Here is a 20,089-nt window from a genome sequence, read left to right on the forward strand (position 1 = left end):
ACTTATTTCATTATTATAAAATGAATGAGGATGAAGATTTATTCAGATAACTTAACCTGGGAGCCATCAGCTGGTAACTATCCTTCTGTATGACCACAATGTTTACAGACTCGATTCTTTCATTGATTCTATTTTCAGCAACGACCTCAATTCTCATCGGATTTCAGGAACCCCTGTTGGTTTGATTATAGCAAGAATTATAAACCTACGTCATGCCGAGCTGGGGTATTAAGTCATATACGGATTAAGAAGGTTCATAATCCGAGGTTAAGATGTCTACCGTATTTCTATATAGTTGGTCAACCACGTTCTGGTCTTCATAATATCTATAATAGATTGATTCGTCATCCAGATATCATACAGCCTCCCTATACTGATAACTTTTGGTTAGAGAGACGCCGTTTTGGTAAGGAGTTTTAGCTATAAGCAGATGTAGTCATTAGTTCTATTTAAGAACATAATACATAGTTATGTATAATAATTATATTTCATAAAACCTATATTAAACATACCAGATTCCAACTCACACTCAAAGAAGAAAAACACATGAAAAAGAGACTTTGCATTTCATTACAATTTGTTAAATTTTTAACTTAATTTTCATCCCACAAATTGTCTACTTTCTGACCGCTGACAATATTCAATCCGTCAATAACACTGCGTTGTGTGTTGTTGAATTTTGATATTGATTCTGTGGTTCGACACTTGCGAATAGATTGTTCCATTGCACTTATTTTTTCAGCACCGGGATGCTCAACAGTTGATACATATTTGGATTATTTTCATGGAGTTTCTCAGAAGATTTTAGCCAATGGGATAAAGAATAAAAACACCAACACAACCTATCATAGTAAACTAACTGGTAAGCGCTGTTTTGCAAGCTGTGATTGTTGCCTTCTGTTACACCATTTTACCTGCATTGTACTCTTGTGATTGGGATATGGTAGACCTATTGTTGGTGTTGTTGATCTTCTCTGACAGTGTACTGAGGAAAACCTTTCTCGCTAGTAGATTGTGTTTAAGATGACTAAGTGATTTGGACGCTTGGGCCCTGGCAAGAGGGTCTGGGAGTAGGGGTTGGCATTTCTCTCATTGAATGATGTTTTCATTAGCCGGATCAAGTGCTAAAGTAACAGCGTAAATTACCATTACATTTAATTTCATTGTGTTGCAGGTGACTACAGTGGTGACATTATGTGGGATAACACAAGATGGTTTGAACTCTCTATAAATAAAGATTGTAAAGAACCTTGCTTTACTAATGCTGATTATATCAAGCATCTCAACCCTTCAGCTAAAATCATCATTTCATTGAGAGACCCGGTTGAAAGGTAAGAGTCTCCTTACTAAAACGCGATCCTGGCAAACATCCACATATGGTAAAGATAATCTTCAGCATCTGCACAATGACAGTGCTGCTTTGTGCCTCCAACATATGTGGTAATCTTTCTCCACACGTAGCTTGTATATATGATTGTTTACGCTTTCCAATGTCCACTAATGCATCTTTGACAGGTTTGGCTTGGACCTTCACAGCTATCATGAGCACTGACAACTCACCTACTGTAAATATCTAACAGATGTAACTTTGTTTCAGATTGTATTCGGACTATTTAGCTCAGTCAGTGTGGCTAAAATATACACCCCAAGTTGAAGATTTTAATAAAATGGTTTTTGAGTTGATCTACAATTTCAAAAACTGTTTGAAAGAAGATAATTCGATACGGACATGCGTTTATAGTTCTGGGCTTCAGAATGCTAACAGCAAGGTTAGTTAACATGGGGAAATTGGTCTAGAATGCTTTCATTTGTACATCAAATCAAGATATATATTTAATCTTGTGAATTCGTGACTAACTGTAATTTGGATCTGTCCCTTTCAACGCACAGCAAACAGAAAATGGTTTGATTTGAAAAACAATAAGTGGCTCTTCAGGCAGTTGGTCCAGAATCAACATGCATTGACATTTTCCAAGTGGCAAGGCCGTCGACCACCTCCGACAATAAATGTCAACAAGTAGTTCAGTATGTATGCAGCTGCCTTGATTAAAAGTCGTGAAGATCTGAAGCGATTTTGTGAACGAAATTTTTACATCATAATGTTTGTCGGTGTGAAGTCATCTACTCTAGCATTTGCTTCATTCCAGGTTCGTCTTGGAATTGGTCTGTACAGTATTTACCTGGAGGATTGGTACCGAGCCTTCTCCAAATTTCAGATCCATGTCATTCATTTTGAGAATTATTTAGAAAATACTGAGAAAGAAATGTCTCGACTCTTCAGATTTCTTGGCTTAAGTAAGTTCAACATTATTCGAAGGGTATGGTTGGTCGTTTAGTTTCAATAAATATCTTAGCATATATGCTCATACCAATATTGCATTTAGTTTTAAAATACATGTATTGGAATGTGATATTGCTTGTACAAAATTTTCAAGATTAACTTGATATTCCGACATTCTGCGTTATCCGACATCATTTTCTGGTCCCGATTGATTTCCTTCTTAGGCTAGTTTTAAAAACTTTGAGTACTCTGACATTCTGAGTATTCCGAATTAAGACACTAATCAGTGGTCCCGACATTCGACATTTCATCATCTTAATCACCTTTCGCCAATTAGATAATCGCTTATTTTATTGATAATCCAGATCAAATCACATGAAAACAAAAGATCGCTAAACCATCTTGAATTATACTTCCTCATTACACCTAATGATGGCAATCTTGAAACGTGGTAGTTAGTATACTATAAAATATCGTTCCGTAATTTAATGTGATCTTTAACAATGTCGCGTAGGGATTACAGTTTTGGCCTTATGGATAATATATTTTTATGATAAATGATTTTTACTTGCAGGACAACTTACAAAGGGTGAGTCGAAGAAGGTAATGACAGAAGTACCAACTAACAGACGAACAAATGAAGCAGACGAAGGTGAAATGTGGACTGAAACTCGTGAAACTCTGGCGGAGTTTTATAGGCAGTATAACGAAGCTTTAGCAAAACTGTTAAACGACACCAAGTTTTTGTGGGGTAATACATCGGGTTCATGACGAGGCATTTTGTGATGGTAGAGGAAAACTGGATGCGCTCCCAGGAGAACATAACAAATGGAATATTCGTTAAAAAAAACTGTTATCACCGGTCGCTCTGAGAAAGTATATATATATATTATGTACATCACAAGTATGTGCATCTTGATGGATGTGTATTTGTGTTGATCTCAGTGGCGAATAATTGTCGAATATGTGAACTTATCAAGGACGACCAATTTGTGGAATCACAACCATCAGATAATATGATTCCCCATAAGCCGAGAGAGAAATATAATTATTATATAAATGGGTGAATGATTTATTGCCGAGTGGTTCGTTTTAATGGAGTGAAATAAACAGAAAAAAGTATGTATGAGCTGGGTCATATGTAGCCTCGTGTAAAGAAAGTAAAAAGAAAATGTTGATTAATCTTATAAAAATCTATTTTAGACAGTAATTATTTGTATTACTGTGTATTTTACAGAGGAAAATGTTGAATTAAGATCTCATCTTCCCTGACAACTTGTCAACACGTTCCGGAATATTTTTCTTTCCGCCTCATATGTTTAATAACTGATACATAATATATATTGACTGATATTAAAAACAATGCCGCGATATCTATAACTGGACACAAGAACAACAATGGTTTTAGTGTGTTTTTACTTGTGCTTCAGAAAGAGTAACCATGTACAGTGGAGAGGCGTTAACCGGTTGCCGACAATCTGGAAACCCAGAAGTCCACACGCCTCTTACTGGGAACGGAATATTAAGTATGTAAAATTACCCGTTAATCCAATGATCCGGTTTTCGTGTCCTCACGGCTGTGATTTGCAACTAATTATCATATTATGTAGTAATTAGTATTCACCATCCGGTACTACAGTCTTGTGTGTCATTGGAATTGTTTGTGTGTTTCGGATTATGTATCAATTAATGTGTGATGGTTGTTATAAACGATTGAATATTATTTCCAAATATATTACTTATATTTTATATCAACGCCAACGTGAATTCATTTGAGAGATCTGCATAGGTCAAAGTTACCAGCATTTCTTTTGCTCATAGTGTCTTTAAACAATCTGAATATAAAAAGATCCCATTGTCTTCTGAACAGTTCTGCTTTCATGCTAGACATTTTCAACTTCCTTCATCCCACCTTCACCGTTTAATCGCCATCATGTTGCACTATTCATCGTGTTATCTCGATATGATTGTGTATTTCGTCGTCTTATACTTATGCTATAACTATATTCATTATTTTTAAATATTTAAATGGTAAACCATAATGGAGTATTTATTTTTCTAAAATTCCTCGAAACCTTCCTACCTTTCGGGTTCAGACTTTCCTCTATTGAGTATCTTATTCTTAAATTAGTTGTCTTTGATATCTCTACCATTTTATTTCATGGTCTACACGTATATTTATGTTCATACGATCATAACAATTTATTATTTAAGACAGTGTTATTGAATTAGTAAGGAGAAATATCACTCGCTATGGCCAAAAGCCCAAAATGAAAACACCAGTAAAAGGAAAATCACACCCTTTCCCTTATCTTGAACAGAAGCCAATTGATTTATGCCAATAGTTTGAAGTTACTTCCCTGTACTGTATATTTATGTTGCTTTTTATCTGAAGGGAACTTGACTATCAATCTATAAGTTAGACTTTGGAGTGTTTATCAATTTCATATACACTAATTAAACTACGGAACAACAAGAAGGTAGGGTTAAATGTTCATTCAACAGTAAGTTAATGTCGCTGTTATAATGCTCTCTATTAGTTGCTCAAACCATCACGGAAATTTGTTAAATATAAAAAATATTCGAAGCACTGAGGGCACCATATTGTGTGCGTCAAAGAGCCTTAGGCAATTGTGATGTTCTGGTAAAATGTTGCTCGTTGGAAGTTACATGGTATTGGAAGTGAGACACAAGACCTAATAGCATTTAATTCATTAAATATGTTTTATTGAACGAGAACGTGGAAAATTGTCATCAATATGAAATGTGACACAAATGTACTTTCATCATGAGAATGGGGTCAAGTTGTCACATACCATGGTCTATCAATAAGATAAGTGTAAATTTCCTCGCGTGCTTGAAATATATAATAATTATTCAGGTCATGACTGATAGTATAGTTGATCATGTGTAGCTACTGATTTTGTACAATGAATCAAAAGCGAACACAGAATCAAAAGGGAACGTGCACTGTTAGCATAACAAGAATGAGGGTATTGATATTTGCAGAAAAGACCAAACCAAACTTATAGTAACACATTTTGATCATATGAAGAAGGTCCAGCAAAGGTTTTTTTATCCCCTTTGTTCAAGATGAACCAAATCACACTAACACCAAAATTCTCAAACTCGTCTTTTGTTTCGAACATTGACCAGCGTCGTTTCCAATTTTGTTCGAATGCCTTGGATATTAAAAAGTTATCATTGAACTTTTGAAAAGTGTCTTTAAAAATCATGTTACTGTCAATTTTACGATATTTTCAAAGATGTCTAATAATTTATTCATCCATTTAGTAATTAATTCATTCTCTCGGCTATTTGATGAATATTAATGAGGTTACTATGTCAAGACACTAATCAAAATACTTAATATTCGTCTATGTTTATATTTATCCTTAATTACATATCATTATAGGCTTTACTAATTAATTAACCCAGCTGAATCTTTCTGCATTTTTTAGTATTAAAATGAAGCTAATATATTATTGAATATAGACCTACAATATGTCGTCGTTTTCACCGATGATTGAGAAAATTCATAATTTTGGAATATATATGAAAAAGGGAAAACGAGCAATTTTACAGGTAAGTATATAAAATAACTGCCATGTTGAGTTATATGTTAGTTTTATTATATTGCTGTAATAATGTCGAGAAACTCTTCCAAGTGAAAAGCTGAGAAAAGTGAGAGTTTCCGGATTGTTGGCACACTCACTTAAGTTTACGGCATAGACATGCTGCCAAAACTGTTGCTCCATCACGCCCACGGCAGCGCATTAATGCAGTAAATTTTAGAATTGATAATGTCATAATCCCATGTAGAATGAATTTTATTTTTCATTCGCTAGAAATGCATTTACAAATTGATTATTATTATTATTGAATGTGATTGAAAGCACGCACAAATATTATTTTTATTGTCGAATAGATCACAATTGTAGGTTCGTACCTGTTAGATATCAAACGTAATGTTTATGTATAGTATTTATTAGATTAACTATTGACTTCTATAGCTTATTATTCAGTAATAGAACGCGGATCTTCACAACAAACCGTTTCAAACAAGTTTTTTGAAATATATCCAAAATAATAAATAGGGTCTACTGAATAATACTGGAGTAAACATTTAAAATAGAACATGTTAAAACAATATACATGTTTGACACTTGTAAAATAAGGTAACCATAGTTAACAATGCACAGAATATGTCGTATTCTGCCAGAAACTTATTTTATATTTAATGATTCAGGTTTTCAGTTTAGACGCGCCTGGTACCCGCACAGCAAGCAAGGGCAATATGAGAATCGCCAAAGTCGACAGAGGTCTGAATCCATTGCTGATAAAGGCTAATAAAACATTATAATTCAAAATTGTCAAAGGTGCATTGAAATAGATCAAATGTCAAAATAATTTATCTGCATCTTAAAAACATGATACAAACTGTATGTAATGTTTTTCTCATAACGTTTTTATTCTAATGATACTCGCTTGTACCGATTTATTTTTGTCTTTACAGTTAGATTTTCCTGGCAGGTCTTTTAACATTATTCAAAGAGGTCACATCAAGAAGAATTTTCGCTTTGAAAACTTGGTCCATTTTGATTCCGCAGTAAGTATATACGTCCCTCCATCACTTTCTGGTGTATGGTTCCAAGTAATGATATTATAGTCAATAGTTATATAGAAATATTTTGAGCATAGTCGATTTTAAAAAATTCGAGGTATGTTTTCTTCGAATTATTATTTATTACAATATCTAACTATGAACTCATCTTGTCAAATGCTCAATCTTTTTAGGAAGATCTTCATATTATATTAACAGTTGGTGAAACAGATTTAGAATTCCAAGCTGATAATTCAGAAGAAAAATATACCATATGTAGATTATTATCCTTGGTTATTGATCTATCACCTCATGAATATGCAAATTGTAAGTTCCCCCTCAATTTAAAATCCAGTCTAACAGCTTCTCAACTACAACAATTAATACGGCTGCTGTCGCTAAATAGACAGGATAGGTTCAGTCTTCTGGAAGATTTAGACAAGCAGTCTGATTAGTTAACATTGGGGATATCTCCATAGTTCAAAGTGTTAATAGCCCCGTCACACCGGAAAGGCGTACTTACTGAGCAACTACGGCGACAGTAAATTAGCATGTTAAGGTCGCCATAAGCGTGGTATAAGCTTGAAGGAAGCTAAAACTAGAATCTAGAATGTTTTTCGACAAAATTTGTAACATCTCCATAAACACAATTAAAAAAAAGCACAAGCCCATAGAATTTTAAAGTTTTAAAGGGAATTTTTATCACGTTGCTGCCCATGTTATTTCAGTAGGTTTACCATCACTTACTAAAGATAAATCTTCTGGGGTGAGTGTTCTACCACCAGTATCACTACGACAAGAGAAGATTCTAAGAGAAGGTGTTCTGGAAAAGAAGGGGAATACAACCATTACGACTTGGAACAAGTGAGTTATTAGAATAAAAATATAGCACTAGCTATGATAGCTCTGAAAAACGTGAAACTGAATGATCCTAATTGGCGAGAGGTCTTCAAGTATGTCACACGCTTTATATCAAAAAAGAACATCCCTGTATATTGTAGCTGGAATTTACCTCCTTTTTCCATGTGGCCGGGCAAGATACAGCAGCTATGGACAAAGTGTTCCATAGTTTTAGTTTCGTACGTAACATCTTGACGTTGAAGGCAACCCCTTCTAAATAATATAGGATTCTAATAGGATCCAGATCTTTCATGGTGTATTCCCTTTAGACACACACCAACTACAGTTCATACTGATAGAAAGGGACATAATTCAGTCTTTGCAATGTATTTTCAGACGCAGAGTGAAGATATCAGCAGGCGAATTCTCGTATTATAAACCCGGAGATGAGGTAAGATCGATTGTATCGACGGAACTCAAGGGCGGGATATCATCAGGACAGAATATCTCCAGGACGGGATATCACCAGGACAGAATATCTCCAGGACGGGACATCTTCAGGGTCGAAACATCTTAGGACAGAACATCTTCAAGACAAGACATCTTCAAGACAAGACATCTTCATGACAGACCATCTTCAGGACAGAACATCTTTAGGACAGAACATCTTCAGGACAGAACAACTTCAGGACAGAACATCTTCAGGACAGATCATTTTGAGGACAGATCATCTTCAGGACAGAACATCTTCAGGACAGATCATTTTGAGGACAGATCATCTTCAGGACAGAACATCTTCAGGACAGATCATTTTGAGGACAGATCATCTTCAGGACAGAACATCTTCAGGACAGAACGTCTTCAGGACAGATCATTTTGAGGACAGAACAACTTCAGAACGGAACATCTTCAGGACAGAGCATCTTCAGGACAGAACATCTTCAGGACAGAACTACTTCTAGCAAAAATCTTATACAACGATCCATGATAACTGAAAACATATTTAATTTTATTTTTTCAGCTAGCGTTGAATATTGTACAAATCTGGGATGGTGCTACTCATATTAAGAGAATAGGTAACAATAGTTTCAACGTGGTGATCAGAGATTCTAGAACATACAGGTACTTAATTTTGTTTTCAGAAGCTTTGTATCTTTAATAACTAACTAACCAAATAACTTGCAAAACCTTTCACTCCATATTCCATATCCCTCACTTAGGGCCACATTTGTATCTGCTAATAGACCACATATAGGCCTAACCAAACAACCAGCTGTTAGGTAGATGCATGGAATATTAATTTCATATCTTAATCTCTTATTTCAGTTTCCGATGTCTAAGTGAATCAAAATCGAAGTCTGTTGAAGAAGAAAGAGATGAATGGGTGAAGGTATGCGTATTTTACAAGGATAACAACTAAGGTCCATAATTAAGGATCAATTCTACCAGCTGGTCCTTGGCCAAACCTCTTGGAATTGATCTTTCCAGGATTATCCGTACCCTTTTTCAGCCTGGTCGACGCATTGATCTTTTCCGGATTATCCACACTATGAGTGAAGATGACTATTTTTTAAGGTCATCGAACTTTTACACGCCGATCGAGATCGGAACCCACAGCCACCATTTGTTTGACGTAACCAAGCAAATGACGTCATGTAAAGATCCGACGCTTCTTACCAAGGAGCTTAAATAGTCCTTGGAATAATGACTCCAAGAATAGTCTATTAAGCCTCTAACCGACAGGAGTTATTTTTCTTTTCATGAAAAAGAAATGGTGATTATATTTTATTTTTTTTGGTTAAATTCTAAAAGGTTTGAGAGCTATCCACTATCTATTTCTTTTCTGCTGGTATTCTAACAATTTTTAAAATTTGATGATTCACTCATTGTAAGTATTAAAAGTAGCCTATCTAGGATTGTATTTGTAGGATTTTGAGAAAGCTATCAGAACTAGAAGAAATACTCTGGTGTATATTGATGATAATTTATTGAGCAGTAACCAACATAAATCGGATGAATTCAGTTATCCACCAACTTTAGAATCGACACCTTCTTCAGAACTAACACGTGTGGAGGTAACAAGCATTGAAAATAGAAAATGCAATCTGAACATCTGATCTGCGTTAAGCCTAACATTTTGCTAAACTCTGCAACGGTGCCGACTTTCGTTTACTTGTACAAGATTGTTACGTTTCCTGGTAGTTCAAACATATTAGATTGTTCAGAAAATCTCCAGTAGGCTAATGATGACCATCTTATCTGGCATCTATACACATTCCAATTCATGTTGCCGTAACCAATTAATTTCTTTGATTTCAGAATTCTCAAGACTTCAGCACTAAACAGTATGAACAAAATAGGTAAATTATGACCGATTATAACCTTTCAGTTTACCTGTTCAGTTACTAAATAGTACTTCATATTTTTATCAAGGAAATTAATTAATAATCGATAGCAATTTCCACTTTAAAACCTCGGATATTATCCACTTGCAAAACTTAAGAAAATTTCTTTCAGGAAGCCAGAAATAACAGCTCATCTAAGTGTCAGCGTTAGCTATGTATCAGATAAATGTCACGATTCGGACCGGAAGAGTCCGATGCCACCATTATCGTCGACCACTACAACACAAACATCTCTCTCCAGTAAAGTTCCCATCCATGTTCCCTCTCCATCTCGAGTTATTCCAAAACCACCCACCATGTCACCAGATCCAATCTATTCCTTACAAACCTCCGTAACAAATGATGCCTCATCACCCCCACCCCCTGACATGGTTAAACCTTTCCAAAACACGGCTGTGGTCAAACCTTATGCTGTGTCTGATGTCAGTGGGGAAGCGATGACGGGAGAACAACCGTCAGTTGCTAATGCCCGAGCAATGTTTGAAGAGAAGAGTAAGAAGATGGCTGAGGAGGAAATATCTCCCAGAGAACGCAAAAGAGTTCCTACTCCACCTGAACCACCACCAATGGATTTGATACCAGACGATAATATTCCTCCACCCGCCGGACCACCTCCACCTCCGCCACCACTACTTAACGTCAAGAAAGCTGGTGTCAAACTCTCTGTTCTCCCTTCCACAAAACTTAAACCAGCACACTGGACCAAGATATCAAAGTCAGCTGTAAGTTCAGTTTTCTACATAGATCCATTGAAAAGATCAACGTATTCACAAAGCAAGCTCACTGAATAGAAGTGTCATTCCTCTTCTTTAGACATCTTCGTGAATGTTTCAGGCCTCCAATTCTATATGGAAAGACATGCGGGATGTTACAAAGAAACTCAACTTAGCCACACTGGAAGATCAGTTCGCAATGAAAGAAAAAGATGATAGAAGACTCAGTAAAGAGATCCCAGACTGTAAGTTAGTGTTTAACAGGATCCCAGATCGACGTTGCAATTTGTAGAATCTCAGACTACAACTTGGTCGTCAACGACTTCAGTCAACATCTGGGAAAATCTGATCAAGCATTGGATTAAGTCGACCCGGACGCCCGGACAACTGTCAAAGTTGTCACACGTTGCCACCAACAAAAATGGGATCTAGTCGCCGATCTGAGCGATTGGAATCTGTAACCGGTCTGTAAGCAATCAGATTCCCAACTGCAAATGATTCAATAAGCTGATGTTAAATCATCAACTCAACTAGAGACTCCCTATACAATCAAAGAAACAAAGCAAAACAATCCGGCAATAAGAATCTTTCTAAATGTAAATTTATTAACAAACACTTGCTAGGTTTGATTATTACATTTTATTACTATTTATTATTTCAGCGGGAAAAGCGACACCCATGTTGGATCAGAAGAGAGCCCATGTATTGGGTATAATAGTCAATAGTATGAAGATAGCGGGTCATATCAACATGTTGGATATCATATCTACAATAACTGAGACAGAAACATTCCCTTCAGAAACTCTCTCCACAATTCGCAGGTATGTATACAAAGTATATATCTTTATACATTATATATCAATTTCATCCTAGAAAACCTCATCTTATCATGTCGAAGCTGTTTAAATACACTGTACAACGTTGATTTTTTTATATTATCTATATAGCGATGGGACGTTACAATCAGGACAGTATACTACATTGACGATGTATATGTTCAGAAAGGCAAATGAATTTTCAATGAACTTCAGGGATCGAGTGTGTATGTTGCTGAAAATATTTCCTTTCGATATATTGTAGTTGTCAGCCCACAGATGACGATATAGAAATGTATAAAGCATATAAAGGTTCTAAAGATGATCTCAATTCAGTCGATAAATTTATGATGGAACTATGTGAAGTTCCAAAGATAGACTTGCGGCTGGAACTTTTACAGATCATCTGGGAATTTCCCAAAACTTTTGAAGAAGTTCAAGAGGTATGATTGTTATCTAGAATTGAATTATTAGTTTTATCTATTCTATCAATAACACTCTGCATGTTGTTCTTCCCGATAATGTCGACAAATGATCCATTATATCCCATAAAGCTGCAAGAAAAGATCAGAGAAATGGGCTTTTCGCACAATCCAAGGACCATGCCATACCAGAATATGATATAACAGGGATAACCAGGCGAAAAATTATGAAGGCAAATTCTCGGTTTGTGACACATTCTTGATTGAATTTTGTTTCTAATGTGAGTTTTATGCTGATATTAAAATGACTCTCAATATCATGATTGGTGACTTTCATAGGTAATTGACAGGTTACGACTTCTTCGAACTCAAATGCAAATAATTGTATGTTGTTATTCAGGAAGTCGATGATATCTGGCAAGCCTGCGATGAAATAGTTGGTTGTACTAAATTAGTCAACGTTCTGGAATATCTACTAGCTATAGGAAATCTCCTCAATGCTAAATGGTCTTCAGGATATGGTGTTCCTGGGTTCGAAATTACTTCAATCGACAAGGTATGGGACAGATCTGTTACCCCCAACGACAAACCATGTTACTCACGAAGACTTTACCTTATTTGAACTAAAGGTTTCCATTGTTGCTCCGCATTGGAACTAAGTAATAATGTTTGTTGTCCAATAACAGTCGTGTTTGATAATTTACACCTGACTTTGTCGTGTTATAAGAATGAGGTAAGATAGCAAATATGTTTGAATATCCAATCTCCAGCAGGCGAACAAAGAAGGTAGGGACACAGATCGTTTTTTCGTTGTTTATTTTAACATTATTTGCTGGAGAAAAAGAAAGCTTCATCACAAAATACAATCCTTCTTTAAGAAATAAAGATTGTTTGAACGTTTCAGATTATAGAAGTAAAAGGGAAGAACAACACCACTGTACTGAACTATCTGATAACAACCTTAAAGAAGAACGATCCCGAACTGTTAGACTGGAGTTCGACATTGAGCCACGTGTCAATATCATCAGAATACTCGGTGAAGGCTATAGGAGCAGAATTAGAAGGTACTTGGAGAGTTCTTTGATAATACATTACATTGAGGTTTGCCTGGAATAGCATCCAGGGTATAAAAGGTAAAATCAAGTAAAAAATGTATAGATATACATATACATACGTCGTCATCTCGGAAACCCAAACATACTTCTGATTGCTCTCCGAACATTTCATGGTCCTAAAATTCTAGAGAAGCAAGATCCACGACCAATTTGCTTTGTTCGCCAAGTGATAATCTTTGAGTTGGAAGGTAATTTGATTTTTCATTTTCTAGTTATGAAAAACGACCTTATGAAAGTTAAGAAACATATGAAAGTGCTAAAACCATTGCTGACTTCAAAATCAGATAAGAAGTTTCAAACAGATGTCCATGTGAGTGTGTTTTATTTGTTTTTCATTCACGTATTCCTTTGACCGTAGTTTAGGTGGATCTCGATATGCTTATGTTGATATATTGGCATTGAGCGACAACGGATGAATATGATTTTCATCACTTTTCTGAGACTTATTTTTGTATTGTTACCGTTGACCTTAACGAAATAAAATACCTTTTGATGCTATAGATCCAATTACTACTTTTATGTGATATTTTAAAGTTTTTATGTTAAGCACCGCCGGTCCCAGTTTATCTACGTCCCAGTGAAATATTGATATTTTTTTCTTTCTGTTTCAGGCATTTGTTAATGAGAATGAAAAGAAATTGGATAAACTAGATGCCAAATCACATCAACTTGCAAATAAATATATCAGAGCTTTGGTGAGTAAAGGCTTTATTAATAGGCTATCTCTAATAATTGGTTATTTCTTGTCTTTTTTTAGATCTTGCATCAAATAAAGGCAGGCCACGGAGCATAGTTACAGCAACGCCTTGCAATTTTCCAAAGCATCTAGTCTTAGGAGTTCAATCTGAGCGAGTATTATTAACCAAAAGTGTGCGTCGTAACTTCTTTGATCTGTTCTATCAAACTATTCAGATGACTTATGATAAACAAAAGGATCAAGGATCTGTAGACCGTAAATACTAATCCAGGCTCTTACCCCTTGAAGCTATACGCATTTATTTTCTATTTTGATTTACAGGAATTATTTGGGGAAAAGTCTGATAAACCATCTGACGTCTTCTTCGGTTGTATACAAAATTTTATGGAGAGTTTCCAGCAAGCAAGGGGTAAAGGCAACCGATAATTCAAAGCGGCACAGTGACTTTTACTTGCAATATCAACCTTAAGAAGTGCTTTGAAACATTTTAAATTATCTTTTTCTCAAATGCACCACCACGTAATGTTGTTCTTTAGTCGGTTATACCTATATATGAGCATCCAGGTGGATTTAAAAGGCGTAGCCAATTCTTTGAAATATGTTGTCCATTATCATTTCTGGGAAAATTCTCTTAATTTCTAATGCTCCGGATTGAATCGGATGCACATAGGCACAATTTAAATTTCTCTACTGTTGTCCACAAGATGGGATTGTTAAGACGTCTTTTGCGCCTTTAATTTGTAGTATTTCTTCTATGCGAGTCATTGCAATATCTCATAGAAGATAAATATTTCCACTTGTATAATGCTTCATTAAAAGGTAGCCTTTACATTATCACCTTTGAAACATATTCATCCTTGTTCCAAACTTCGAGTAATTGAGGCTGTAAATCCCTTCTTTGATCACTACCGAAAATGCTATATTTTAAGGCAAATATTGCGCTGTAGATTCGATATGCTTCTTCATTAGTGAGGAAATTTACTTTTGCTTAAAATAATTGCCACGTTTAACCCAACTCCACATATCAATCATATAGTTTATTTAAAACCAAATCGTTTTATATTCTTTTATTAACAGTGAAAATAAATTAACTTTTCAAAATGTACATTAGTTCATTGTTCCCAAGGCACGGTCTTTTACAAGACAATAGTTGGAATTATAAATCTATGGGACATATTATGAAGGTTCCACAATCAACTGTCTGTTTTAACACCATATTGTTTTAATAAGTCTACGGCTTCCTTATGGGCCTGAAAGAAGAGAGGGAATATATACACTATCTCTAACAAAAAGCAGGGAGGTGACTATCTGCGACAGAACAGACCATTCTTGTCCCTTGTAAGTTAGTCTCCCCAATCTCTCTACCACTGGCGTTTCACATAAGGGTTGCTTGTGAGTCCCCTTGGCAATTCTGTTGCCCTCACTTTATGAATCATAGACATGCCAATACTCAACCAAATAACATGGAAACCATCAATACCTACACGAATTCGTAATTCGTGAAATGAACACCCAACTAACAATGATAAATAAAGGCAATTTGACAATGAAAAATTAATTTTTCAAGGGAGATAATACCTGTTCATCGTCCGTTGTTTGTACAGGATAGTCTCTAGCTTTTATTAAATATGTGATAGCTACATCCTTCTGTCCTAATCTCTGATACGTCTTACCCAGCATTAATAGATTCATACTGTAGAAATTGGGCTCCACTGAAACAAGGTCACATACCAGGGTCAACTTTATGATGCAACTATAGGCTACTTTGTAATACGTGTATAAATCATTTAATGACTTTAATTTAATAGGTATTATGCCATTTTTAAAAGAAAGTTTAGTATCAAAAACAAAATTTTTCTAATTAAAAATACAGTGATTTGTTTTGATTTTGAAATTTTTAAAATTGAATGTAAAAACTATAGAATTACAAGACTCAAAATAACTACTATATCATGCAACAATTTGGATATGATACAGAATAAAGGTTTACCAGAGAATTTTTTAGGTGACAGAAAACGATGACAATGAAGTACAATGAACAATCAGATATCTACACAATACATTAGTTTACACATAAAACCTACCAATATGTACATCAGAAAAACTCAAAGTAAATAGAACTTAAAACAAAAATAATATGAATATTAATAAAATGAACTTAAGAGTTTAATAATAAAAATTGATGTAATAATGAAAGTGTTTGATTCAAATGACTAAAAATGTGATTATGTTCATTTTTAAAAAAATGTATCCTTACCTTTTTCAGCTAAATGAAAATACTTTAAGGCCTGGAAAAATAATTATTGATAAATTATAAATTTAATTATGAATGCACTTAATAAAGGATCACAATCATTAATTTGAGAAAGTATTAAGAAATAAAATGAAATGGAGTTTTACGTCCTACTTTTCTGAAAGTAATGAGAAAAACAAAGGTTAAAAATAAATTCACCTCTTCATATGTTGAAGATGGAGGTGTAGCTAGTAATGTTGATGCCAACTTTCTCTGGTACCATGGTAAATCAGCAAATACAAAACACCTGGAATTATTTTTCAAATATTTTTGAAACAAACTAGAGAAATTCAATTTTAAAAAAAAAAGTTATAAGCCTTTTTCCCAAATTTCCATATAACAAAAAAAAACTTACCAATAGCCTAATGAATATATTGATGTGGCATCTTTAGGATTTAGTTCTATTGCTTTCTGTAATTGAAATAAAATATTTATGGATATAAATTTGTTTCAATAGCTTGATAATTATTAACTTATTTTTCAACAGAGGTCATCAATTCAAGGGTGAAAATATCAAGTGTTCTTTGGAACTAGTTCAGTTTTAATATATCAATATAAACCATCAACAAGATGACTGTCTTTGTTTGATTCTTTATTGTATTTTGAACCTTGACTGCACTTTGATGAATAAATTAATATCTTAACCTAAAGAAATTATTACAGTACTCACCAGAAAATGATCTTTAACTTTGTAGGAATTCAGTATTCTAACCTTAGTACCTTCATATTCAGCAGTATAGTCCAGAAGTATTGCATACCACTGAAAGGATAAAGTAATCAATACCTGTACTAGTTTTCTTCAAAAATATACTGAACAATTCTGAGAATTATTCCATAAATTTATGAAAATACAAATTAACTATTTCATTCTTTCAAAATTTCATTTTTGACAGGCTCACAAAAATTGAATGATTTCAAGGCCTACTTACTTTGTTGCAAGCAAAGCTGTTTTCATCTAGGACTATAGCTTGCTTAGAATATTCAAAGGCTTCAAACATACATTGTTTACGTTTCTCATTATCACGACTTAACTTTCCTTTATCACAAGTAGCTCTAGCTAATCTCCATAATATTTCTGGATCATTCAAATCTTTATATTTGATGAGAAAGTCATAAAGTTCCATAACTTTTGTTTCTTCATATAACCTATCAGCTTTTTCTGAAATAACTTCACTTTCACTTTTATCTGAAATCGAGAAATCAATATCCTGCAAGGGCTATCCATAGATTACAGATAAGTTATTTCTTTATTAGCTAGAGACATCATTAGCAGCAATATTTCAATCCAAGTAAGCAATGTAGGATTTAGAGTTATGTCTGGCTTGAAATGGATACATAATCAAGGCCCTTATTTATATCAAACTTTACCAGTATCCATTAAATAAGGTCAGTTTAGAAAGCCTAAAGAGAAGATTTTAAAATATAATTGTTAAGATATGCTCACCCTGTTCCTTTGACTGTCCAAAACCAAAACTCAATGCATGAACTTTTGGTATGAAAGGCAGTGTTATCATCCATGTACTGATACCAAAATACTTTGGAGCAACTGTTATGCATCGTTGAAATGACTGGAATATAAAGCCAGGCAAATAGTTGAATGAATAGTACTTTCATTACCTCATTGTAAATTAACCATTCTTAAAATCTATATCTTTGCTTTGCTATTCGGGAGATGTGCGACTTTTGAACGAACTGAATTCACTAGGCAAACCATGGAGCAGAAAACTGGCGAACACTCTAAATATTTAGAATAACATGAAATGATTGATAAACATAATTACCCGTCTTAGTTGTAAAATTCTATTTCTCGGTCTGGCATACCATGAAAACACTTTAAAGTCACCAAATAACTGATGGAAACGACTTGCAAGAAACTTTCTGTTCGTGGAGGCTGACATCTTGAATTTGTTTTCCTCCTTCAACGTCAAAGTTGAAACGTCAAGGGAGGTAATCCGTAAAGAAAAATTATTCCAGACAAAAATTGTTAATGTGCACCACAGTTTCGTATTAATGCAGAAGCTATTCGAGTTGTATCCGCTGCTTACTCGCTGCAAAGGACGAACTCATCCAAAAATTCCTAGATCGAGATTTATATAAACATTTCTATATGATTTGACACATCCAAAGTGTTGGCAAGCTGATTTAACTGGTTTTAAGAAGAAAGAGATCAGGTGGTCGAAACTAAGACTCTAATTAGATTAACACTATTTATTCCGAACCTGCGAACGTTCTGGAAAAATCTCTGGGAGGTCATCGATTACCGATTTAACCAAATGAGACACCTGTGTTGACAGTCCAAACCATAAGCCTACAATGCTGACAGACCTAATAAGTGGACATGCCTTAGTCCTTATTGGGTAGAAAACATAATATTTTAAATCATCAACAAAACGAAATGTCAAGCTGGAATTGGTCAAAAGAAACCAGGCCCGCAGCCAGACGTGATTGTTCGAAGGGGCGAGCAAAATATCTGGAGGAGCAATGGTGTATGGTGTTGCAGTAATGGAATTGGTCGGTTGTCAGAATTTTTCAAGGAATGTGTCCTTTTGTTTTCTTGAGCAGCCATTAAATACTTGCAAACCTTACAATTATGAATTTGATTTTCCTTCGAACTTGCTTTTCATATCTTTTGCTAGTTCTTCTTTAATTAAATTTTACACGATTATTTGAACGTCCTTGAATAAATGAAATCTGAAGTAGGCTAGATCTCGTGCTGTTGTATTTTTAGAAACTAATAAGTTTCTATGACAAATGTAAGAAGCTGTTATTCATTGCGATTATCTTTATAATGACTGGTTATATTGAATAAGGCACTATCTCATATCTATCAATATACATGTCATTTCTTCTATTGTTAAAACGTCTGTCAAATTACCTTTATTTCCTACTCTCAATGCAATGAATAAATTTTGAATCATTATGTGAAATTACGAGCAATTTAGATTAATCAACTGAAGACAAATTGTGCTCGCGCCGTGAAACATTTCACATGTGCCAAGAAGGTGAGGTAGACAAATTAAAGGTAACATAAGTAAACGCTTCAATTTTTCATAGCTTGATATCTCTTTAAAAAAATAAATAAATAAGGCACTGCACTAACTATATCCAGATATGTAAAAGTGCAATTTGATAACTTTTCCTAGTTTATAATCGTATTGATGTTCCGATTGTCGACGACAACGGATTAGCGGTAGTTGAAAGTCAAACGATGCTGGTAACCAATTACCAATCTAAAGTCGCCGACGTCGGCGAATGATTTTAACAGCCAATCATGTTGTTTTTTGTAGATTTCATAATGCAAATTTATGTTATTTATATTTAATCAACACAAAACAAATATAATCGAGTATGCCTCCCCGAGTATTTCGCTTAATCGATTATTATTTTCTTCCGATTGCCCATAACATGGTTGTGTCTTTGTGATAGTCGGGTGACTTCTACAGGAATGATGTTATGCTGGCTAGATCTACTCGACTTCAGCTAATAAGAAATACATGAACTACCCTAATGAGTAAGCAAGTATTTGTGTAGTCATTATTTCCCCATTTTAAATTATCATCATAACACGGTACACTTAGGTTGTTTCTGGCTTACACATCACTATTAAAGGCACATTAGGGCAATAACCTTACCAAACAAAGGCGAATTTTTCTATGTCCACATACATGATGCTATTTTCAACTGTGTTCATGACTATTTTATTTTCAACTTTTGACAATGATCAGGTCAGTGTACGAAGGATTGATATCGAACTTGACACTATTACACTAATTTAATGTTATATAGTTACTCAACGTTTCAATATTTAGTATATTCTATACGAGTTTATTGACTTCAATGGTTATGTGGTGCATGTTGAAGGACTTCATGGATAAAATCGTTCGAATGGGACAATAAACATCCCC

The 20,089-nt window shown here is 34.6% G+C and overlaps 3 protein-coding genes across 3 annotated transcripts; 2 read left to right on the forward strand and 1 right to left on the reverse strand.

The window, feature by feature from the left end:
* Window positions 1-222: 222 nt before the first annotated feature.
* LOTGIDRAFT_114620 (hypothetical protein) lies at window positions 223-3,052 on the forward strand (the record flags this gene model as incomplete). The annotated part of the gene is made up of 6 exons (XM_009052641.1): window positions 223-406; window positions 716-850; window positions 1,175-1,331; window positions 1,598-1,769; window positions 2,148-2,295; window positions 2,856-3,052. Coding segments are annotated over 6 exons (993 nt in total), but the record flags the coding sequence as incomplete, so codon positions are not given.
* A 2,733-nt stretch (window positions 3,053-5,785) lies between these two features.
* LOTGIDRAFT_158968 (hypothetical protein) lies at window positions 5,786-14,317 on the forward strand (the record flags this gene model as incomplete). The annotated part of the gene is made up of 18 exons (XM_009052642.1): window positions 5,786-5,866; window positions 6,798-6,890; window positions 7,079-7,211; window positions 7,613-7,748; window positions 8,121-8,175; window positions 8,746-8,846; window positions 9,051-9,114; window positions 9,653-9,799; window positions 10,044-10,084; window positions 10,242-10,851; window positions 10,964-11,087; window positions 11,504-11,663; window positions 11,923-12,100; window positions 12,480-12,635; window positions 12,984-13,143; window positions 13,407-13,504; window positions 13,806-13,889; window positions 14,213-14,317. 18 exons carry the CDS (start codon window positions 5,786-5,788, stop codon window positions 14,315-14,317), a joined length of 2,526 nt encoding a protein of 841 aa, XP_009050890.1.
* LOTGIDRAFT_187255 (hypothetical protein) lies at window positions 14,278-18,107 on the reverse strand. The gene is made up of 9 exons (XM_009052643.1): window positions 17,966-18,107; window positions 17,629-17,752; window positions 17,114-17,370; window positions 16,855-16,944; window positions 16,540-16,595; window positions 16,344-16,431; window positions 16,149-16,179; window positions 15,470-15,603; window positions 14,278-15,141 (listed from the first exon to the last, which is right to left on the reverse strand). Exons 1-9 carry the CDS (start codon window positions 18,080-18,082, stop codon window positions 15,085-15,087), a joined length of 954 nt encoding a protein of 317 aa, XP_009050891.1. The 5' UTR covers window positions 18,083-18,107; the 3' UTR covers window positions 14,278-15,084.
* Window positions 18,108-20,089: the final 1,982 nt, after the last annotated feature.

Source organism: Lottia gigantea (genome assembly GCF_000327385.1).
Source record: "Lottia gigantea unplaced genomic scaffold LOTGIsca_19, whole genome shotgun sequence".
NCBI classification, from domain to species: Eukaryota; Metazoa; Mollusca; class Gastropoda; family Lottiidae; genus Lottia; species Lottia gigantea.

Coding starts and splice junctions, on each gene's coding strand:
- LOTGIDRAFT_187255 (XM_009052643.1), bottom strand. CDS start 18,082: ATGTCAGCCTCCACGAACAGAAAGTTTCTTGCAAGTCGTTTCCATCAG. Junction 17,371..17,628: donor TGGACAGTCAAAGGAACAGG/GTGAGCATATCT, acceptor TCTCGATTTCAG/ATAAAAGTGAAAGTGAAGTT. Junction 16,945..17,113: donor ACAGCTTTGCTTGCAACAAA/GTAAGTAGGCCT, acceptor TTATCCTTTCAG/TGGTATGCAATACTTCTGGA.